At 38.0% G+C, this 20703-nt stretch overlaps 2 protein-coding genes across 2 annotated transcripts; both read left to right on the top strand.

The window, feature by feature from the left end:
• Positions 1–38: 38 nt before the first annotated feature.
• GCLM (glutamate-cysteine ligase modifier subunit) lies at positions 39–11538 on the top strand. The gene is made up of 7 exons (XM_040565636.1): positions 39–363; positions 2964–3029; positions 4730–4814; positions 5556–5612; positions 6180–6382; positions 7545–7659; positions 9389–11538. Exons 1-7 carry the CDS (start codon positions 244–246, stop codon positions 9556–9558), a joined length of 816 nt encoding a protein of 271 aa, XP_040421570.1. The 5' UTR covers positions 39–243; the 3' UTR covers positions 9559–11538.
• DNTTIP2 (deoxynucleotidyltransferase terminal interacting protein 2) lies at positions 11116–20362 on the top strand. Its single transcript, XM_040565721.1, has 9 exons — positions 11116–11122; positions 11888–12210; positions 12665–12727; positions 12977–14718; positions 16170–16305; positions 17012–17107; positions 17495–17659; positions 18715–18824; positions 20212–20362. The coding sequence occupies exons 1-9, from the start codon at positions 11116–11118 to the stop codon at positions 20303–20305; spliced, it is 2736 nt and encodes a 911-aa protein (XP_040421655.1). The 3' UTR covers positions 20306–20362.
• Positions 20363–20703: the final 341 nt, after the last annotated feature.

Below are 20703 nucleotides of genomic sequence, written 5' to 3'. Positions count from 1 at the left end.
CGCTGAGGGCCGCTGAGGGCCGGGGCCGGGGCCGGGTGGCGCGCAGGCGCACGGGGTGGCGGCGGCGGGGCGAGCCGTGCCCGGTCCGCCCGCCGCTCTCCGGGCTGGGCCCGCCCCGCCGCCCATTGTCCTCCCCGCCGTGTGACCGGGGCCGGCTGCGGAGCGTCCCTGCCGCCCGCCCGCCCCGGGTGCTGAGTCACGGCGCTGCGCTGCCCGCCCCGGCAGGTGCCGCGGGGCTTCGCCATGGGGACGGACAGCGCCCGCACCCTGCTGGAGCGTGCGGTCACCCTCAACCTGCAGACCGGCAACCTGCTCAACTGGGGCTGCGGCCGCAAGAAGTGCCCGGCCACCCCCAGCGAGGAGGTGAGCGCGGCGGCTGCCGGCCACGGGGCTTTCCCGCGGGAGGTGCTGGGGGACGGCCCGGGGGAGGCTGCGGCGGAGCCTGAGGGGGCGCCCAGGAACCCTCAGCCGGTGCCAGGGCCGGGGCTACTGGCTGCCTGCTGGCGCCCCGCAGCGCCGCCGGGCCCGCTGGGGAGCGGAGCCGAGCGGTGCTGGGCCCGGCTCGGGTTGCCGCGGGGAGCCCGTCCCGCCGCAGGCCGGAGCTGCCCCCGGGGCGCTGGCCGCCCGTCGGAAAGGCCCGGCTGTGGTGGGGTCGCCTCCTGGCGGAGCCGAGCCGCGCCGCGCTGGTGGCCTCGGGGGGTAAAGGATCGAAAGCTGACAGGAGAAAGGGCTGTCTGTTATGGCAGCGGGATTCCTGATGCTTCTGTGGCGATAGATGTGTCAGTAGTTAGAAACCGCCACTGCAAAGGATGAAACCGGAATTCTCCTTTATAACTTGGAATTAGTCTTAATAATTCGCTGATGGTGACACATCTTGGGGAAATTTGGTCATTGCTGTCTTCTCTAAAGACTACAGTGCTCCTTTGTTTCAAAAAAAACCTGGAAGATCGTTTTAATTAATACTTGAAAACCATTATCTTAAATAGTATGTGTCAACCTTTGCAATAATTCTGTGTAAATGGTTGGAGATCCTGCGGCCATAGGCTTCGAAACCGCTGTGTTTGTTGTCTGGTGACAGCACAGTGCTTAGGGAATGGTCGCTGACCAGACACAAGAGCTTTCATTGCAGCTGGTTAAAGCCTGGTAGTGACGTTGGTCGTGTGTCAGGAGCTGGTTGAGGGCATGTTAATTGAGAGCAAGCGGTAAGAAAGGTGACTGTCTGAGAGGATGATGTAAGAAGGTGGGAGAATTCATCATACTTTTGTCATGTGGTAATAGGTTTTCAATTTGTCCTAGTTACTTATTACAGTGTTCTGTGATCTATGTGAAAGAGGATTAGATTTTGTAGCAAAATAAGGCTGCCTATTACAATGCGCCTGTCCAGTAACTTTTGGAAAGCTATTACATAAAGAATGGCCAACGTGCATAACTAATCACTTAAGGTATTTCTCTCCATTTGTTTACAGAGAAATCTGCATTTAAACATAAGGCTGCCAACTTCCCAGAGTTGCTGGTACTCCAAAAGCAAATAATTAGCATTATTTATCAGAAATAAATCAGCTTTTATCGCTTCTATTCAGTGTAGTTAGTGTCTGTAGTTCTCAGTGTAAGAATGTAAGCCAACATTTTTCAAAATATGAACCCTAGGGCTAGGAGTTTAGGGATGTAACTATATTTGGAGTCATATGCTGTGCTTTCCACGTGTGTCGAGAGGTGATGGTGGTGTGCTTTGGAGGCAGAGGTTTGTTCATACTAACTGCAGTAGAAACACAAGGTGTGAGTGTTGCAAAGCAGTAAATGATACATCTTTAGCACCTTTTAACTTTTCCTCAGAAAGGAAAAGATAGCATATTTTGACGTAACATAATGTTAAAGACTGCCAGCATCATGGGTATCTGTTTGAGGGGGCAAGCCAGTTCTTTCTTGCCTTTCGAGTCAGTTATTTTTTTTCCTAGCGTTTTAAGTGACAAGGACAGAATGTACCGCATTTGTGTTCACAGAGTGTTCTCCCAGTATTATGTCTTAAACTTCATGATATCCAGTTTTTTGTTTGGTGGTGGGGCATTGCCTTCAGTCAGTTTGTGCACGTTGTTACTGGCTCTCTGAATTCAGCGTCACAAGAAATTGCTATTTAATGGTACAAAAAGTACGTATCCATGTAGATATAAAGTACATTGTTAAAATGTGAAGTGGGAACTTAAGAAGTGCTTCTCTCCATGGCAGATCCCAGACTTTCTAGTACATTTCCTGAGTCTGCAGGATGACCTTTCCTGAAAGATATCAGAAGGCAGTTAGAGCGTTGGAGCAGCTGAAGCATTGGTGCAGCCAGTTAATTAGTTGATGGAGACCTAATAGTTATGCCTTGCTGTGTTCAAGAAGATCCACGGACAGAATCCTTGTCAGGTCTATTTTGCATCTGTGAAATCAGGAAAAATGCAAGTGCAGGGTAGGAACTGAAGGATCCCCCTAAAGATTCAGCACAATGGAATAGGTAGGTGGTGAAGGAGAAGGGTCAGATGCATCTCAGGAAAAGAAACGATGAATATAATGAGTAATTAGTGATTGACTGTGAAGTCTCTTTTCCAAGGATGTTACAGCATGTTATCTGACTACTTTGCAACTTACGAATCTTTATGTTTCAAAAACAATCAAAAAAAAAACAACAACAAAAAACTCTAGTTCTTAACAGTTGATCCTTTCTTTTAAGATGGCATTGGAAAATAAATGAAGTACAGTAGTTGTATTACTGCTAACATGCTGTGAAAGAGGAGAGGAATTTCCTTAAGTAAACTAGTTTGAACAAGTTTCAGATGGAAGCTATGAAGGAAGAATCTTCTGTGGTTAGAGGAATGGTGTCATGAGTTCACGGGCTGTCTGTCTGTCCCGTATGCCTATGAATCATTGTATTTCTCTGCAACTAAAACATAACTACACTTCAATAAGAAAAAAAATATTTTTTTTAGGTGCGGGACTGCATTCAGAAGACACTGACTGAATGGAGCTCAAAGATAGGACAAGATCTGAATCAGGTAGGAGAGGTATTATGCATGTTACAGGTGAAAACAGAAATATGTGTATGGTTACACCTTTTAAAATATGAACGAATCTATTAAATTTCTATAAAATTATCTGCAGCTCCAGATACCTTAAAATAGTATTTCTCAAATCTGTTTTTTTTTTTTAAACATTTAATGCTTCTCAAGAGGTTAAGAAATACCAAAGTAAAGAATTCTGTTGATGAGAAATAAGATGATTCTTAGTTGGAAAAAAAAAAAAGTCCTGGTTGGTAAGATTTCCAGTTAATTGTTGAGATGATCAGATGATCGATCGCACACCAAAAAAAATCATATACCTTAGAAGTATGTTAGTTCTCTCCTGAGTTTTTACAAGCATGCTATCTAAACCATGGAGATGATAAACTAGATAGATGAAGATTGTCCAGTTTGACAGGGAACTCTGAAGTGTAGTCTTGGGTGTCTCAGAAATATTCCCAAAGATGCAGAAGTGGCAATCTTCCCTTTAAGAACTGAAGACTTTGACATAATGCTTAAAACCACTGTCATTGCCAGCTGACATGAACACAAAGTTTCTGGTGCATGTCTGTTCCTTTTTCACTATTGCTTCTGAAATTGAGCAAAGCAGTAAGAAGTTCCCAGTAAATGTATTTGCTCTGTAAAATATTAGCATATTTCTTTTAAAAACAACACAAAACTTTCCAGACAGTTTGTTGTTGTTGTTGTTTTTTATTACCAGTTCTTGTGTAATGATGACACATGAAAATGCACTTTGCTACATTCCACGCTGGAGTGTGGTGAGGCAGTTACTGCTGAATGGTTTGTGGAAGATCTAATGATTGCTCAAGAAGTGAACATAAATATAAATGTTTGTATCAGTAGGATATAGTGATCCATTTAAAGTTAATTGTTTAGTGTAAGCTGGGTTTTCTCTCAAAACATGTTAACTGCATATATATGAATTCTTTTATGAATCGTATCAGCTTCCAATAATTCAAAAAGTGTTAACTTCTGTTTAGAATGTTGACTGTATGGAATAACTCCATGATTCACTTGAGGACTTTTTTGTAGGGCAGGAAAAACTACCAGAGATCTTAGTTATAGGGGTGGGGTGTGCGTGCTTGTGTTGTTATCATACAAAATCTCACGGAGATAAAGCCTTAAAGATACATGGTCTGGTCTTAATTGAGCACGAAGGATGAAATCTCTGAAAATTTCTTAATTTCAAAATTATTGAATAAAATTTTTTTACAGCACTTCCATGCTAGATTTCCCTGAAAGTACAAAATACTGTTATGCAAAGTTGTTCCCACCCAACACCACAAAATACTAATTTGGATAATGCTTTTTTCAGCCAGTCCTGAGGCTTTTTTTTTTTTTTTAGTGAGGTAGTTTGATTTGGCATGGTGATCTTTTTACATCAGAAAAGCAGAACACTGCAAAAGGTTATTCCAATAATTCTCCCCAGACAGTCATATTTTTTATGTTAGGAGCATAATATGTCCATAATTGTCATATAGCTTTATTTTCCTCTGTTGTTCTCACAGAGGTCAAGAAGCAATGGGTTGCTTTCTTCCTGTGTGATTGCATTTTTATACTACTTTTGTTTCTAATTGTGCTGTAAGGTGGGTTTTTTGTTTGTTAGCTTTAATTAAAAATATTCCTCAGAAACTTACTGTCACCTATTGATGAGTTGTCTCATGTGCTTACTAAAGGAAATACTGGAGGTTCTGGAATGTACTGTAGCTCAAGCTGTAGAAAAAATGAATCCTGATGAAAGGGATGAGTTGAAAGTATCAGGTAAGAAGGCAATTTAAAAATCTGGTTGCACCAAGAGGTTTCATATGCTGTTTACAATAGGATGTTCATATATTTTTTTTCCCCTCATGTTTTGTTATTGCAAAGTCAAATGTCATCAGTACACACTGTCGTATTTGAATCAGTTGGCTGAGAAAGACCTGAATGTGTTTCAGGTTTTAAAGCATCTCAATTTTCAAGCAGCTTAAATTTTTCTAGTTTAACTTCCATCCCCTCAAGACATTTTAAATGTATTTTGTGAATCTTTGTTGACTTTTCTGAAGCAAATTACTAAGAATTAAGTAATTAAGAAGTAGCATTGGAAGCAGATTTATTTGCATAATTTTTCCAGGTTGAATATGATGAACTTGAAGGAGGCAATTCAAACTAACACTAGTACATTTTGAGTCTCAGTAAGTTGTGAAGAGGTCTGTTTGTACTACTATGTTTGTTTTTTTATCCAGGTTATGGTTAGTGGTTAGTGTCTTGATGCGTAAGTCCTAACTTTACAGCTTATTAGACCATATGGTTTCTTATTCTGAGACTGTGCAACAGCTACCAAATTTAAGAGAACAGTGTCATTATTGGGCAGTCATCTTTCAGAAGTTTTTTTCAGTTTTGGTGTATATTCTTAAAACCCTTTACCCAAGCATTCATAAATATCTCTTTACTTTTGCTAGATACACCATATATTTAATAATAGCTGGTTTGTTTAGATATTGATTTCAGTTTCTTTGAAAATAGCAAAACTTTTCATCGTTGGATCAAACTCTTCATCAGTCAGAGATGCAGTTGACATGGGTAAGTGTAAACTCCCTTTGGTATTTAGAAATAAAATTAGGATATTTTCAATCTAAGAGGTGTATTCAATATGTGTCACAAGTATACATTGTTTCTCTCTAAAGAGAGACAGAAGTGGTAAAGTATAACTTGCACGCTATTTCAGTCAGTAAGCTTATTAAACGTGGATCTCTGTAGTCTTGGATCCAAACACTCGTCTGATTCCTTGCTCCAAGAAGGAGCAAGTTCTTACTCTTTTGCACAGAACTTCTTAAACAGCAAGTAGCACGTGGTTTTCTTGTAACAGTGATACAATAAGTTTTTAAAAGGGGCAGCTAAAAACAGTATGAATTTCACTGTTAACTGTGATATTTCACATGTCCTTCATCTCTGTTTGATTCTTGGCTAAAAAATTTGCGTTACTATCCTTGGCTAGCGATACATTTGGAATTTTCAAATGGTGAATTGGAAACTAGCAGAGCAAAGCAGATTTTTTTTGTTTGTTTGTTTTCTGAATTTAAGATGTCATGCTGCTTATGTTCTTATTTCACAAAAAAAAAAAAACATCTTTTTTTTCTGTTTCTTCAGCATGTTCAGCCCTTGGAGTTACTCAGTTAGATTCAGTCATTATTGCCCCACCTCCTATTGAAGATGGAACTAGCCTCTCCTTGGAGTATTTGCAACCTTATTGGCAAGAACTTGAAACTCTAGTTCAAAACAAAAAGATTGTTGCCATAGGTACCTCTGACCTGGATAAAACGTTGTTAGAGCAGCTGTATGTGTGGGCACAGGTGAGAACAAACTTCCTATTTGTAGCATTTCTAAAACAGATTAACTACTGTTTAGTTGGCTGTCACATTGTTGTAAATGGTTTTATTAAAAAATAGAAAAAAATGGCCCCAGTTATTTTCAGTACTGTCAAGATGTTGGTCAGTGTTCTTGCAAACAGGCCTGCAAAGACTGGAAACCATGGGGCTGTTCAGTAGTGGTTCTTTGAAGAAGTGAAGGTTTTAGTTTTGAATGCTCTTATACTTAAAAAGGAATATAAAAAGTACCCTTAAACCTTTGGATTTATTCCAGTGAGTCTTTGAGCACATACCTGTTTTCACTTCAAGCTGTGTTATGAAAGTAAGGATTTCCCCCTAAGAAAAATGCTGCTAAAATGCTGAGCTTAAATGGAAAAGAGACTCTGAATCAAGCAGCACAATATCTTGTTGTCCAGTGTGACTAATTGCCTTGTCACATTTGAGCAATGGAGGTCTTTACTAGTATCTGGCCATGCTCATGTAAGCTTGCGGATTTACTGTTTCCTTATCAGTTCTTTGGATGCTCATTTTATGACATTTCTTTTGTGATAAGTACTGCATCTGTATAAGAGGTCCTCCTGAGAGTCTTGTTGTGTACTCTTCACTGCATTGCATGTGTTGAGAGGAGGCCAATTGAGCGAATTCATGGCCACCTGCATGGTGATCATGAAGGTAGTTTGTGACGAACAGATGCTCAACAGAAGAGAATCCCTTTTAACTTGAGCAGTTCTAGGCACTGACTTGAATACATGGAAGATGGCAAATTCCATATCCTTAACAGAACTGGATTTTTATTTTCGATCTTTTTCAAACTAATAGCCCTATAATGCTTTTACTACAAAGAGAGGGTGGAAACCCACAGCTGTTTAGGGAGCACAGCAGGCATGAAGCCAAAATGGGTTAGTACATGCCTCACAGTGACAGTACCTGAAGTTAGATCTTATTCTTGTTTTAGATCCTATGCTGCAGGAAATTGCACGTGTAGGAGTTGCCTGTTCAGCAACATGCAGAATTAGTTATCCTTGTCCAGACCTCAGAACAATGGTCAAAGGCAATTGTTAAAAGCGGTATTTCTGTTGTAATAGAGGGCACGGGGCAAACAACTAAAATAATGTTTTTTCTTATAAAAGCATTCTGTTACTTTCAGGTGAAACCAAGTAGTAATCAGGTGAACCTAGCTTCCTGTTGTGTGATGCCACCTGATCTCACGGCATTTGCAAAGCAGTTTGACATACAGCTGCTAACTCACAATGACCCAAAAGGTAAGGCTTGTCTGGACAAGTTAACAGAACACTTCTGAAGTGCTCAGACACTTCATGAAAGCAGAAGACTTCTAAATATATTTATTCAGTACAGAATCAGGAATAATCTTTCTCTGAACTCTAAATTTCATTACATTTGAGTCCTGAACTTTTAGAAGTTTCACCTTCATAAAATATTTCTATTAAGTTCTTGCTTTCCCTTCCAGGAATGGAAGGGGTTGGGAGGCAGTCTCCCAGCCTGGTATAGTCTTTTGAAATGGTTTTAATCAGAGAAAATGAAGTCAATAGAAGAACAAAGAACTGAGAGATTTTTGCTATGTATTTTTCAAAAATAGATTATTTCTATAAATCATAGAACAAAATGACAGTTGTATTGGTGAAGAAGAGTAAATGACAAGTGAAAGTTCACTTGTCTGGAATTTTTCTGTCAAAAAACTTGCATAAAAATGTTAACGGTCAGTTGATTTTTTTGGGTAATGGTAGACATTAAATTATAAACTTCAAGCAGGGGTCTCTAAGTAGTGATGACTTGTTATTACAAAGAGAGTTGGTGTAAATTCTTTAGTTGTTTAGTGCAGTGATTCATCTATGAAATGATTGAAGGACTGTTAGACTTTCTATAGACTCTTGAACTCCGAGTTATCTGCTCACTAGAATATTCTGGGATATTGCATTTGTTTCTCTCAAAACTCATCATCTTCACTGTAACGATGCCTTAAATGTCTTGCTGGAACTGTAAGCCAGAAGTCTTAAACAATACTTAGTTTATTTCTTCTCTATACTCTCCCTTATGACCAGCTATTCACAATGACCGTACTTTTCTTTCCTTCTCCTTTTTTAACATCCCCCCCCCAAAGAAAAAACCGTATGAAATGCTGTTTATTAAGTACCATGTTTTACATAATTATTGTCATAGCTAATGAATTGCATCAGTGCTTGAACATGTAGCAGCCTATGAGATGAATTGCCATTATATGTGGCAAATTCTATGTCCAAAACAGAGCCTGCAATTTAATAAATGTTGCCTATCAAGAGTCATGAAATGAAGAAGAGGAGTTAGATTGAAAACAAAGCAAGGAGTCATTCCCATATGCATTGTTTGCTAAGCGTTATTTTTCTGTCTTGGTCAGCTGAAGAGCATTGAGACTATCTTTTGGGAGCACTCCTCTACAAAGAAATTGTTGCCTTGACTGACTTTCCAGAGGAAACTAGGAGAAATTGTATTTGTCTTCCTTTTCTGCTTTGTGGCATTTAAGCCTATTTTTCTTAATGCTTTCTTGGCTTTTGCTTATTACAAGCCCAGTTATGGGAGATGCTATAAATGTTGAGCTTCCTGTGACTGCGGAAGTAACTCAGTGCTTTGCTGATTTCAGACTTATGCTTTGCTCTCTTCTCGTTTGTCTGGCTAGCTTCTCAATTTTAATTTTTGCCTTTTTCCTGCTAATAGCTCTGCTGATCAACTCCATTTGATATTGTAGAAGTTTCAGTTTATTAGTTCTGTGGGGAATAGTGTTGAAAAAACAACAACAAAAAAAACTTGTCATGAAGATTTCTTCTGTAATGTTCAACAGCTTTTACCCTGCATGCATTCTGGAAGAGTGGATCTGTGGAGTATCTAGCACTGCTTAAGATTTTTGACCGTAGGCAAAAGCTTCTCTTACTAAGTGTTGCTTTTTGCAGCTGTTTACATGACATTATTTAAAGCATGAATATCCCTTTTTAACTTCAGAATTACTTTGTGAAGCAAGTTTCCAAGAAGTTCTTCAGGAAAGCATCCAGAACGTCAAAGCACACGAATGGATTCCTTTATGGATTCTCCGATATTCAGTCATTGTTAAAAGCAGAGGAATTATCAAGTCCAAAGGCTATATCATGCAAGCTAAAAGAAATGCCTCTTAAAACACTCTCATCCTTTTTTCTTCTTTGAAATGGCCTACTGTTTTAATTTTTTGGGGATGGGGGAACGTTGTTTTTTCCTAGAGATTTTTACAGCATTTATAACAAAGACCAAAAGTTGTAATTATTCAGTGTGATGTTAGCAGGAGTGTCTGCAGTGTTCTAACACTATTTTTCTTTCTTAACCTATTAACCAGTTCATTAAAAATATGAAATATTTTGGGTTTATTGTTTTTAATTGAAATGATCTATAAGAAACAGTTTAAAATATTTCTTTGTATGACCAGTTCACTGTAAGAGTTACCATATTTTAGCTACCATTAGGTAGTATAGAGAAACATATATTTTTAAAATTTAATTTCTATTAAATAATAGTTACTGATATGGTAGGTACCTAGATTTAAAGCATTCAAGGATTAGTTTTTATAGAAAATTGTCATATTTCGTGAAAAATATCCTGAAAAAATAAACTATCTCGTTACTTCGTGTGTATGTACAGGTAAATCAGCTAATTAATTTGTGTGGATGGGAAAATTGGTTTATTTTTAATACTGTGTAAGAAACCTCTGATTTAGAAAAGACGCATCTTCCAAATTACTTTCTATTACTTGAATTCCTTCTGGCTTCTTTGTGCCTCGATATTGTTTTAGTGTTTGCACAAGTGATGACATCTTTACAGTTTGAAATAGAAAATGTTTTATTGTATGAGTGTTTAAAATAAGAACTGGAAACAAATGATGAGAAATCTGTTAATCAGAATTCAAATTGTACCTGGCTTGTCCTCAACTGTTTGGTGTTTTCCGTTTGTTTGGTTTTTTGATACTTGGAAACCACGCAATTGGAATCAGTCGAGTGAGAACATGTTTGCTTCATGATCATGTAAAATGGATTATTATTTTGGGGTTGCCTAGGAAACTTCATTGCTTGAGTGCCATTCAGAAATGATGCTAACAAGGGTTAGCTTAAACTTAGGTATATTTCTTTTTGGCAGTAGCTTAATGCACTGGCTTGGTATCTTGGGGAGATTGCTGCAGCTAAGGCAAGGCTTCTGGTTTAAAAATAGTCTTTCTATTGAAAATGCCTTTTAATTTGCTTAGTATTTTAATCAGACTATGTTGCAAAAGCTCAACCTGTATTTCAGCACGGGCTCTAAGTGTCTAAAATCAAATACTCCTTTTCCTTTTGATTTCAGGTAGGAATAGGGCTTTATACTATTACTCGGTAACTTATTTGTACATATTTTGAGCTTCAGAGTGTAAGGAAATAAATTTTCACCAACTTCTTTTAAATTCTGTTGTGCAGGCAGCTAGTAGAATTTAAATGCTTTTAGGCACTGTCTAGAAATACTAGCTTACTATAAACCATTCCACGAAGTTAAAATATCAATTTTGATAAAGATACCTTTGAGTGCTTAATCATCTTATCTGTATGTGGCAAACTCTAGGAAATTCTCATGGATTACTTCGATTGTTTTGATAAATAAGAGGGAGAGAACTAGAACTAGTAATGTACCAATAAAATGTTTATTTTTTTTCTCCTAATCAAAATGTATTCTTTTTTATGTCGGGTTAGTGTGTATCAGATTTTGAAAAGGAGTTGCATTTTAAACTTCTGTACTAGCTCTGAGATGAGTGCTGCTGCTGATTAACCACTCTGTAATTTCTTTGACTGTTAACATTCTGTACGGTATTAGACTTGCATGTGTGTTCAGTTTTATACATTGAAATTCCATAAAATTAGAATTGTGCTAAAACAATGTACAGGTTGCCCTAATGGAATAGTTATTTTCTTCCTGACTATAAGCTGTTAACAGGTATTTTGCTGTAGAAAAGTACCTTTTAAGACACAATATTATTTTTGTAGTGGCACTAAGAGCATAACAGTTTATCAGGTTCTCATTATTTGTGTGTCAAGGTGGGAGAGGTGGGAGTTCCTTTCATGGGAAATTGGAAAAAATGAATTAAAAATTGTAGGCTTTTAATTAACTTCTCTTTCTGTTGATAATAGTATTTTACACAGAGACTTTGTCATGAAATGGTCTTAACCGTGTTTTTACGCTCAGGGATTTCCCTGTAAAATGGCACACCTCAGCCTTTATGTAACAGAAAGGGCACTCCCTACTGCGTGGTTTGATCATCTGAAAATGCCACGTTCACAAATTTAATATAGTGGATATGGAGAGGGGGAAAAACAAAAAACAAACAAACAACAACAACAAACAAAAAAAACCACCACCACCGTTGTAATTAGTGAAGATACGTTAACTAACGTTGCGGTTTTTCCCCTCCTTCTTTACACTTTCCTAGACCCCATTCTTGCACCACTCTTTAAGCAGAGCTGAAGGTGAACACGGGAGCCCCCGGGTGCCTTTCTGGTGCCTTTCCGTGCCAAGCAGAGCCAGTGCTGCCGCTGCTCCGCCAGTTTCTGGCGTTTGGCCGCTTTACTTGCGGTCTCACGCAGGGGACCCAGCACCCTGCCGGTGCCGGACGGCGGAGGCCAGGCCGCGCCCCGCCGACCGATCCGGAAGGGGCTGGGCACGGCGCGGCCGACAAGATGGTGGCCACCAGGCAGGCGGCGAGGCGGCAGGGGCAGGCGCCGCCGGCAGTGGGGGACACCGGCAGCACCCCAGGGCCCCGGCCCGCCGGGGCGGCGGAGGTGAGGGAAGGGGCCGGGCGGGCGGGGGGGCGGGCGGTGGCCCCGGGCTGCGGCGGGCTGGCTGCGGCGTGAGGCGCGGCGCTGCGGCAGCCATCTTCCCTCTCCCCCCTCTTTTCCCTTGCTGTTAGCTGAGCGCTTCTCTGTAGCTTTTTCACGAGACACACGCACTGTCCTGTCAATATTGACCCCTTAGATAGCATGTTTTATGGTGATCCAACGTTATGCTGTGCTTCGGGAAGTTCCTGCCACTGCAGAATGCTTTTTCCACTACAGAACAAGTTTTTCTACGATTTTGGCTTGCTTTCAAGGGTAACTTACAAGCATAATTAAAGAAGCAGATAGTGCCTAGTGTTGCAGTTGCTGTGAGACCAGTCTGTTCCTAAAGCTGCTAAAAATGGATTCAGAAACCTTTTAGGTCTAGTTTTGTAGTTGGGCAAATCTGCATGTGTTTCAGAATGTCACCTCTGGATTTACTTCCCATGACATCTTGCCAGAATTTTGTGGAATGAGACAGAAGGTATCTTTTTATTTATATTTCTTAATGCAGTGGATTTCTTTACTCTGTCTTGACCAAAAGACAGTAAACAAATGGATAAGAAAGGGATGGTTTATTAATGCTCCTTTGACATAGATAGTTACTTGGAGAGTTAACGCATTATCAGCATGACTAGATTTGTGTAAAGAAAGATTGTTAGTGATTTGTGTAGCATACTTTTTTATGAGCTTATCTTATCCATTAATAACAGATTTTTCATTTTCTTTCTAGAGGACATATACTGAAATTGGTACTTCTGTATCTACAAAGATGTCCAGAAGGAGTAGAGCAATTTGTAAGCCTGAGGTAATTAAAGAATCTCAGCTTGAACAGGTGGAACGCACAGAAGCAAAATCAGATGCTAGTGATAGCTTAGAGATAAAAAGTACTAGAAATGAGAACACAAGTGTTCATTCAGCACAATCGGCTGCCGAACCCCAGGTTGATGGGGATGTATCAGAAGCAGAATCAAACTGCTCTGCTGTGTCTGGTCTTCAGACACCTTTGATTATAAGAGTAACAAGAAGACGACAAATTGTAGTTCCTTATCAACCAGATTCTCCTGCAAAAAAAAGACACGACAAGACTACTTTTCTAAACGAGTTAAGCAGTACTCTAGATGAAGATGATGTCTCTGAAGCTGAATCTTGTTCTGGTGTTGTTTCTGGTGTCCGGATGCCTAACGTTACCAGAACTACAAGAAAAAGGCAAAGCAAAAAGAAGTTACAAGCAGATCCAGTCTGTGAAGCCCAGAGTGAAGATATTTCTGATGCAGAGTCATGCTGCTTTCATATGGAACAGCCCGTTACTACCAAACGACTTACTAGGAGTATGCGAATGAAAGCACAAGCAGAAAATAATGAGGAAGTAAACAGAATTGTTTCAGAAGATGAGAATTTAATTGAGGACACAGTTAAATCTGAGCCATTAATAATTTCTGATTCTAGACCTGCTCCACAATTAGTCTCTGACAAAAAAGATGCTTCCTCTGTCACCGCACATAATGAAGAATCCAGTTTATCTACAAGCAAATGTTCTTCCAAATCTGCTAATGCAACCTTAAATGAAGATGTGAAACAAGACTTTTTGAATGATACAACACCCAGTAGTCTTACAAAAATGAAACAAAGTAGTAATACTGAATCGCCCAGAAAAAAAGCAATAAAAGATACACAAATTCTTGGGGTAGATGATTCAGAGGAAGAAAGTGACAAAATTCAGGAAGAGCACAGTAAAATACTTGTGAGGGGGGTGAAATTAAAGAATATGGATCTTTGTTTAACTGATTGCATGAGTCCCAAACAATTGTTAGAATCCGAAGGGCAAATAACACCAAATGTAAGTAAAAAAGTTCCAGAATACAGAAGAATAGACGCTGAGGCAGCGGTAGAGAGGTCTTTTGCCTGTGCAAGTGAATTAAAAAAGGATGAACAATCTAGTGCAGTGAGCAGCCCACGAGAGGATGCACCTGTTGCACAAATAACTGGCAGCGTAGCTGGTAGGTGTAGAATGCTTGAAATCAGTGTGGACAGTGGTGAAGACCAAACAGTAGAATATGCTGATTCTGTATCCCACAGCAGTGAAAGATCAAGCAGTGGAAATAATTCTCTTACATTGTTTCTGAGCAAAGATGAAAGTGATGAATCTGAAAATAGTGATGTGGCAGACACAGATACAGTGGAAGAAAATAAGAGTTACATGGAGGCAGATGAAAGGACTCCTTCCATGAGCAAACCTTTAAAAAAGAATTCACTGCATGTTGAAGGGCTTTTTGTAATTGATACTGAGCCTGGCATGGGTTCCAACCAAAAGTATTATCTAGATCAGGTTGACCAAGCTAGTGTTGTTGAAAGTAAACATGAAGGAAATGAAAAAGTTGAAGAATCCTCAGATCTAGAAGAGGCTGAAGAAGAACTGATAGATGAAGATGAGAAAGATGAAGATGATGATTTATTGAAAAATAAAATTGATGTGTAAGTATCTTTCTGGGAGTAACTAAGAAAATCTGCATTATATTTAAGCATATTCATAAGATGTACATTATGTGCTCAGTGACAGAGTAAATGAGGGAGTAGTGTTGTCATAGTCATAGATGTGGAAATGGATTGCTCAGATTATCAGAGTTATAATTCAGTTGTTTTTTCAGGTTTACATGTAGCAGAACAGAAGTGTCTGAAATATTTAGGTATCCTGAAGCCTTGTATGTGTTCAGCATAAAAAAAAAAAGTGAAACTGGTTTAAACTGGTCAGGCTGACTTAATTGCTTATTCAGAGCAAAGGTTTTTATTTATTTATTTAAACTGGGGAGGGGGATATAAATAATAGAAGTCCAATAAATCACTTGCATGTTATTTAATTAGATCAAGCTTTTTAATCTTAAACATGTGCATAAGCTTTTATGTTTTCAGTTCTTGTTTTCACAGGATGGCTCAGGGAAGATACTAGATTGTGACATAGTAACACTTCAAGCAAAGCCAGCCCAGCATAAAATTACAGAATAATTTAGGCTGGATGGAATTTCTTGACCTCACGTAGTCCAACTCCCTGCTAAAGCCCCTTTACGTGCTTCATGTGTTTAAAGCATAATACTCTGTTTAGGTCTGATAAATTTAAGGCTTACTCTTTTAAGAAACCTTCAGGTGGGCCAGAAGTCTTACAAAAAATGAGACAGGCATTCTGTGTAAAGGTGTTACAGATTATTAGTTCATAATGTATATAAACATTCAAGCTACAATAAATACCAGATACACCAGTTTAGATATTGGCATATTTTTCCGTAATACTTTATAGGTGTTATGCATTCTTGTTATTTAAAAGCTTCTCTTGAGTCAGCCATCATACTTTGTTTATAGATGGATTTCTTTGGCTGCCTGAATGTAATAGTGAAGAAAGAAAAGGTGAAACATCCTAGCTTTGAATTATTATACAGACAGTGACTTACCATTCCAACATTCCTCTGATGAATTCTAGCATCTTCATACTTTTCACTAAAAGTTGAAAATATTTTTACCACCTATGTGTTTGGCCTTTTTTTTTTTCCTCTTTAGCTAGCAAGCTTCTCGATGTATAGAAGAAGGAAACTGGTCATAAGTTCTTTTGCAAGGTTAAGCAAATTGATAATTCACTTTTACAGAAGATAGAAATATCTAAGATAGGAATACAACATTAAAGTTAATGTGAAACTTCTGTGGAAGTGAATCTACAGGTATTGCTCTTTAAAAGCCCTCACTTCGTGTAGTGGCCTGATTTTTCCCCTTTATCTTCCGTCACCTCTTAATTAGGTATTTCTTCTAGATACTGAGACTTAACTGCAGTACTGAACATAAGTTGGAAGAAGAAGAAAATATTTTTTTCTGCCTTTCCTATTCAGAGGACAGCAGGTGACATATTACAATATTCTAAACATTAACTATTTCCCTTTCAGTTTGCATCTTTCCAGCAGCATAGACCCTGGCTTGAACATTAAAAAGCTCGGAGGTTTATATATAAGCTTTGATGGAAAAAAACAGAAGCCTAGTTCAAGTGTAATTAAACAACCGATGGAGAAAAAGAAGGACCAGGTAATGTGTTTACAATTATGCAGTTACCTATGACTACAGTAACACAAAGTTGTTAACTTCGATAAGGTTGGTTTACTTGTTTTTAAAGAAGTATCCTGTTTTCTGGTTTGCTGAGAACCTCCATTCATTTTGGCCAAAGTGTGTATTTACAATTGGTTTTAATGATAAGAATTCAAATACATGTGATGCTTCTGACATAGAAAAGCAGCGTGAGTACCAGCATTGTCATGTAAAATAAAAAGGTTGATTGTGCATGCAGGTTTGCCTAACTGCACATGAGCTTAAAGTCTGCTAACAAGATACGTAGTCTGTAGCAAGAATGAATTTCAGTAGCTATGGGACTGTACCATTCCTAGTATGAGATGAGTAGTTTTATTTCAAAACACCCTTAGAGATAAAGGAAATCCATTATTTTTGTTGAGACTGTTTTGTTAGGCTTGTCCATAGCCCACTTCATTATGGAGCACTTGCTGTCATCCTTCTTCCAGAGTTAGCCACCTGTTGCTGGCCAGGGTTCTGCTCCCTCTTTGTTTGGAAGGCGACTGCTATTTTTGTTGCGCATCAAATGAAGTGTTTGCAGCTCAAATGCTTTATTGTAATGCTTGCTTAGATTCTGTATCATTCCTTTGGTAAGTTCTGTAACTACAGGTAAACAATATGTTTGTATTGCTGATGTGACTGACTGACATTTAAAAATATCTTGCAGCTCTTGCAGAAGAGTATAATAACTCCAGATTTTGAAAAAAAGGAATGTGTCCCACCCTTCAGGGAATCACTTCACCAGCTAAAGAAACAGCGCAGAGTAAGTGAAGAGCTGTTAATGCTTCAAGTGACAACGCAGCATGTTTAGCAGAAAACCCCACACTGGGGCTGTGTGCACATACACGGCTCACAGAAAGTGGAGTGTTAAACTACAGTTTATTGTCTTTGAGTCATCTTGTGAAAAGCAATCTTTTTAGTAAGTAACCAGTACAGTGGAGGGAAATACAATGTGTACTTATGGGATACAAATCTGGGGTTAATACAGTGCTGATGATCTTACTGAAAGGGTCATAAAATACACATTTTAAAGGTACAAAGTTATGTTCTAAATGCTTTATCCATCTTTTGGAGGGAGGAGGGGGAAGTTCATTGTTGTATCCTGTCCTGGTAGCTGAATGAACTTTATTATTCTTGTACTGCATCCTAGGCAGAGCGAGAGAAGACAACAGGTGATGGCTGGTTTGGTATGAAAGCCCCAGAAATTACAAGTGAACTGAAAAATGATCTTAAAGTTTTGAAGATGAGAGCTTCATTGGACCCTAAGCATTTTTATAAAAAGAATGATAGAGATGGTCTACCCAAGTACTTCCAGGTAAGGAAGAAGCAAAAGAAGGCATTGTGCTACTCTCAGGTGTTCTGAACAGTTACTCTCTACCTATTTTATAGGTGCCCTCTGTTTTTGTTGATTTAACTTTATAGCTAAATTACTAAGTATTTTGAGTAATTTACTGCAGTTTACAATTGCTTAACTACATTAAATAGTTAAGCAATTGTATATTTTTTTATTTAATTTTATTTTTATTTTAATTAAGCAGTTGTATATGCTGTTTTTTTTTTTTTACAGCTGATCTCATAGGACTGAATGAACACGTGACTTAATCGTTATTCTGAACCCTCAGTGACTAGGTTTCCACTGCTTTTTAAAGTACTAGCCTTTATAATTAGTGTGTAGATAATAATTAGCATTTATTTTCTTACTAGCTAATATAGTTTGAATGGATACAACTAGCTTTGTGAACAGCTAGAATTTCTGCTACTTTGAAAGCTCTTGCCTTTAAAACATTTTGCTTAAAGAAAATAATTACTGGAGAAACTGTGGAAATGGGCTTGGTTCCATCTACTTATGTCTCTTTGAATAGTTAGCATGCTTGAGGAAATTGTTTACATTTCCATTTCATTATAAAGGGTGGATTTTACTGGATTTCATTGTGTGTTTTGAAGTTTATGGACATATAAATACATTAGAACTGGCCAACATGCCAATTGGAAGAAATGTGATGCCTTACAGGATGAAGCTTTTATTAGAGCTGCTGTGGAACTCATCTAGCAAACTAGCACGCATAAGAATTTCCTTTCCCTCCTTGGGAAGATGTTTGAAAGTTAACTGGATTTCTTAAATATTGATACAGCAGTCTGATGTTGAAAATCATACTGTCCTAAAGCTGAGACCCTCCTGTGTCCACTAAGCATGAAGGAAAAAATGACTTTGCGTACCAAATATTGCTTACTTTTTGATATTTTGCACTTATATATAATAAATACAATTCTGATCTTCTCTGTAGCTGTCTTTAGAATTGTCGTTAAGGATTAAAAAATAATCAACATCTTGCCATTGCAGTAAGAATGTTTATAATTTTTATTTTTTAGGTTGGAACTGTGGTTGATTCTCCCATAGACTTTTATCATAGTCGAATTCCTAAGAAACAAAGGAAGAAAACAATTGTTGAAGAGCTGCTTGCAGATTCTGAGTTTAGAAGGTATTTTAAAATAGTTTTGTATTTCTAATACCACATGTAGAAGAGAAGTGTATTTTTAACTATATAGCTCTTCTGTTGTTTCCATTCAGTTTATATGTTGTTTTTGAAATTCAAAGAAAACTTTTTAGTCTGTTTTAGCAATTCATCAGCACTTGCTATTGAGAAGATATAAGGGACAGGAGATAATTGGAATGTGATAGCATATTTTTTTTATCTTCTTAAAAGGGCTTTACCCAACTCGGGGGTCACTGATATTGGCAGTTACTCTTAAAGTAGTGTTAGTGTTGAAAAGAAAACATTCAGGCTTGTTCTGGTTCGCTTCTAAAATAGGTGTCCATACGGGCTTGTACTAAAAACTGAGTGCTTTATGCCTATGCATCAACATTTTTTTTGTACTTGTTGTTCATTTGTGTGAAGACTGATTAATTTTTCTTGGCATAAGTGATAGAAAAATGTTGACTATAATAATGTGGAAGTTGGTGGGATTTCATTTGATAAGTATGTCAGTCTGCCACCTGTCATAGGAATCAAAACTGCACAGTATGGATGATTTAATTTTGGCCTAACCTCCAGATTTTTGGAGATCGCTTAGTTGATCCATTTTTATATTAGTTGTTACATGATGTTAATTTGTATTACTTTTTTCCCCCATAATGATATGTTTTCTTGGAAATAGTATGTGATTTAGGCTAATAAGGTTAGTCTTGTCAGGCTTCTAAATTGATTGTTAATGTTGGGAAGGCAAGTTAGTATAGCTGTTTCTTAACTAGCTTTCTGGCTTGACCTGATTCATAAGGTGTTTATTAGAAGCAACTTTAAAAAATGAAAGTCTTTGAAATTTGATCAGCTAACTTATGACTAATTAGGACTTCAACCAGCTCTTTTAGCATTAGTGCAGATAAATGTTTTTAGTCTTGCAATTAAAAGCGTTAGTAACACGAAGCGTGCAATGATCCATTGTGATAGGTACATGAAAGTCTTGTAGAGGAGCTAGCAGCTCATGTTCAGTACGTATATCCTGTTTATTGTGTGGTGTTAATCTCATTTCACTCTCCAGTCTTGAGTAGAGTAAGGTTGATCAGCTAAGTTTGCTGAGAGAGTAGCATAAAAACAGGTATAATGTATCCATAGCATTGTTGAAATTGGTGAGTCTTCCCAATAGGAGCAGTAGCAGCTTTTTAGCAAACTGTCCAAAAATGTGATTATATATGCAATGATTATACCAGAATTCTTGATTCTTGAATCAAATTTATTTCTAAAACAATTTGACCTGCATTTATGTGAAATCCAAGTGTTGATATCCCTTTATATATGCATAAGTATCCATATTATCTTTTCCTGAACCTTGATTTGCCTTGCTTAAAAGTAAATTATCTATTTTGTTCAGATATAATAAAAGGAAGTATCAGGAGATCATGAGTGAAAAAGCAGCTTTTGCAGCAGGGAAGAAGAATCGGAAGAAGAAGAAATTTCACAATTAAGACTTGAAGAAAAATAACAAGCTGGAACAACTTATTTGTTATAAAACTTTCCACAGATTTCTTTGGTTCGTGGTGTGTTGTTTTTTTTTTTTTTTAAGATTGAAGGTCATGTAAATTGAGGGTTAGGGAAACTTCTGCAGTAGGAGTGTGTTAGGAAGCTTTATCAAAAAAAAAAAGTGAGTTTATATGTAATGTATATTTAATGTTTATTTTAAAAGTTGATGATCTGAAAGCATATCGTTAAATCTGAGAACAACATCCAAATTCATTGGTTATGTCTTGTTCAGTCTTCAGTCTTTATGTGACTGAATTAGTAAATTTAGTTTAAAGTTAGGTGTGTAATTCACCTTTACACCCATTATATATCGTAGCAAATTTTTCTAGGTCTTATCAGAGGT

Source organism: Cygnus olor, chromosome 8 (genome assembly GCF_009769625.2).
Source record: "Cygnus olor isolate bCygOlo1 chromosome 8, bCygOlo1.pri.v2, whole genome shotgun sequence".
NCBI classification, from domain to species: Eukaryota; Metazoa; Chordata; class Aves; order Anseriformes; family Anatidae; genus Cygnus; species Cygnus olor.
This window is presented reverse-complemented; position numbering and strand designations above follow the sequence as displayed.

What these genes read in the sequence shown, in the direction of transcription:
- DNTTIP2 (XM_040565721.1), top strand. An exon ending in TTTGTGGAATGAGACAGAAG is followed by an intron (nt 12,728 to 12,976) that starts GTATCTTTTTAT and finishes TTTTCTTTCTAG; the next exon opens with AGGACATATACTGAAATTGG. An exon ending in TGGAGAAAAAGAAGGACCAG is followed by an intron (nt 16,306 to 17,011) that starts GTAATGTGTTTA and finishes AATATCTTGCAG; the next exon opens with CTCTTGCAGAAGAGTATAAT.
- GCLM (XM_040565636.1), top strand. Translation starts at nt 244, where the DNA reads ATGGGGACGGACAGCGCCCGCACCCTGCTGGAGCGTGCGGTCACCCTC. An exon ending in TAGGACAAGATCTGAATCAG is followed by an intron (nt 3,030 to 4,729) that starts GTAGGAGAGGTA and finishes TGCTTACTAAAG; the next exon opens with GAAATACTGGAGGTTCTGGA. An exon ending in CAGAGATGCAGTTGACATGG is followed by an intron (nt 5,613 to 6,179) that starts GTAAGTGTAAAC and finishes CTGTTTCTTCAG; the next exon opens with CATGTTCAGCCCTTGGAGTT.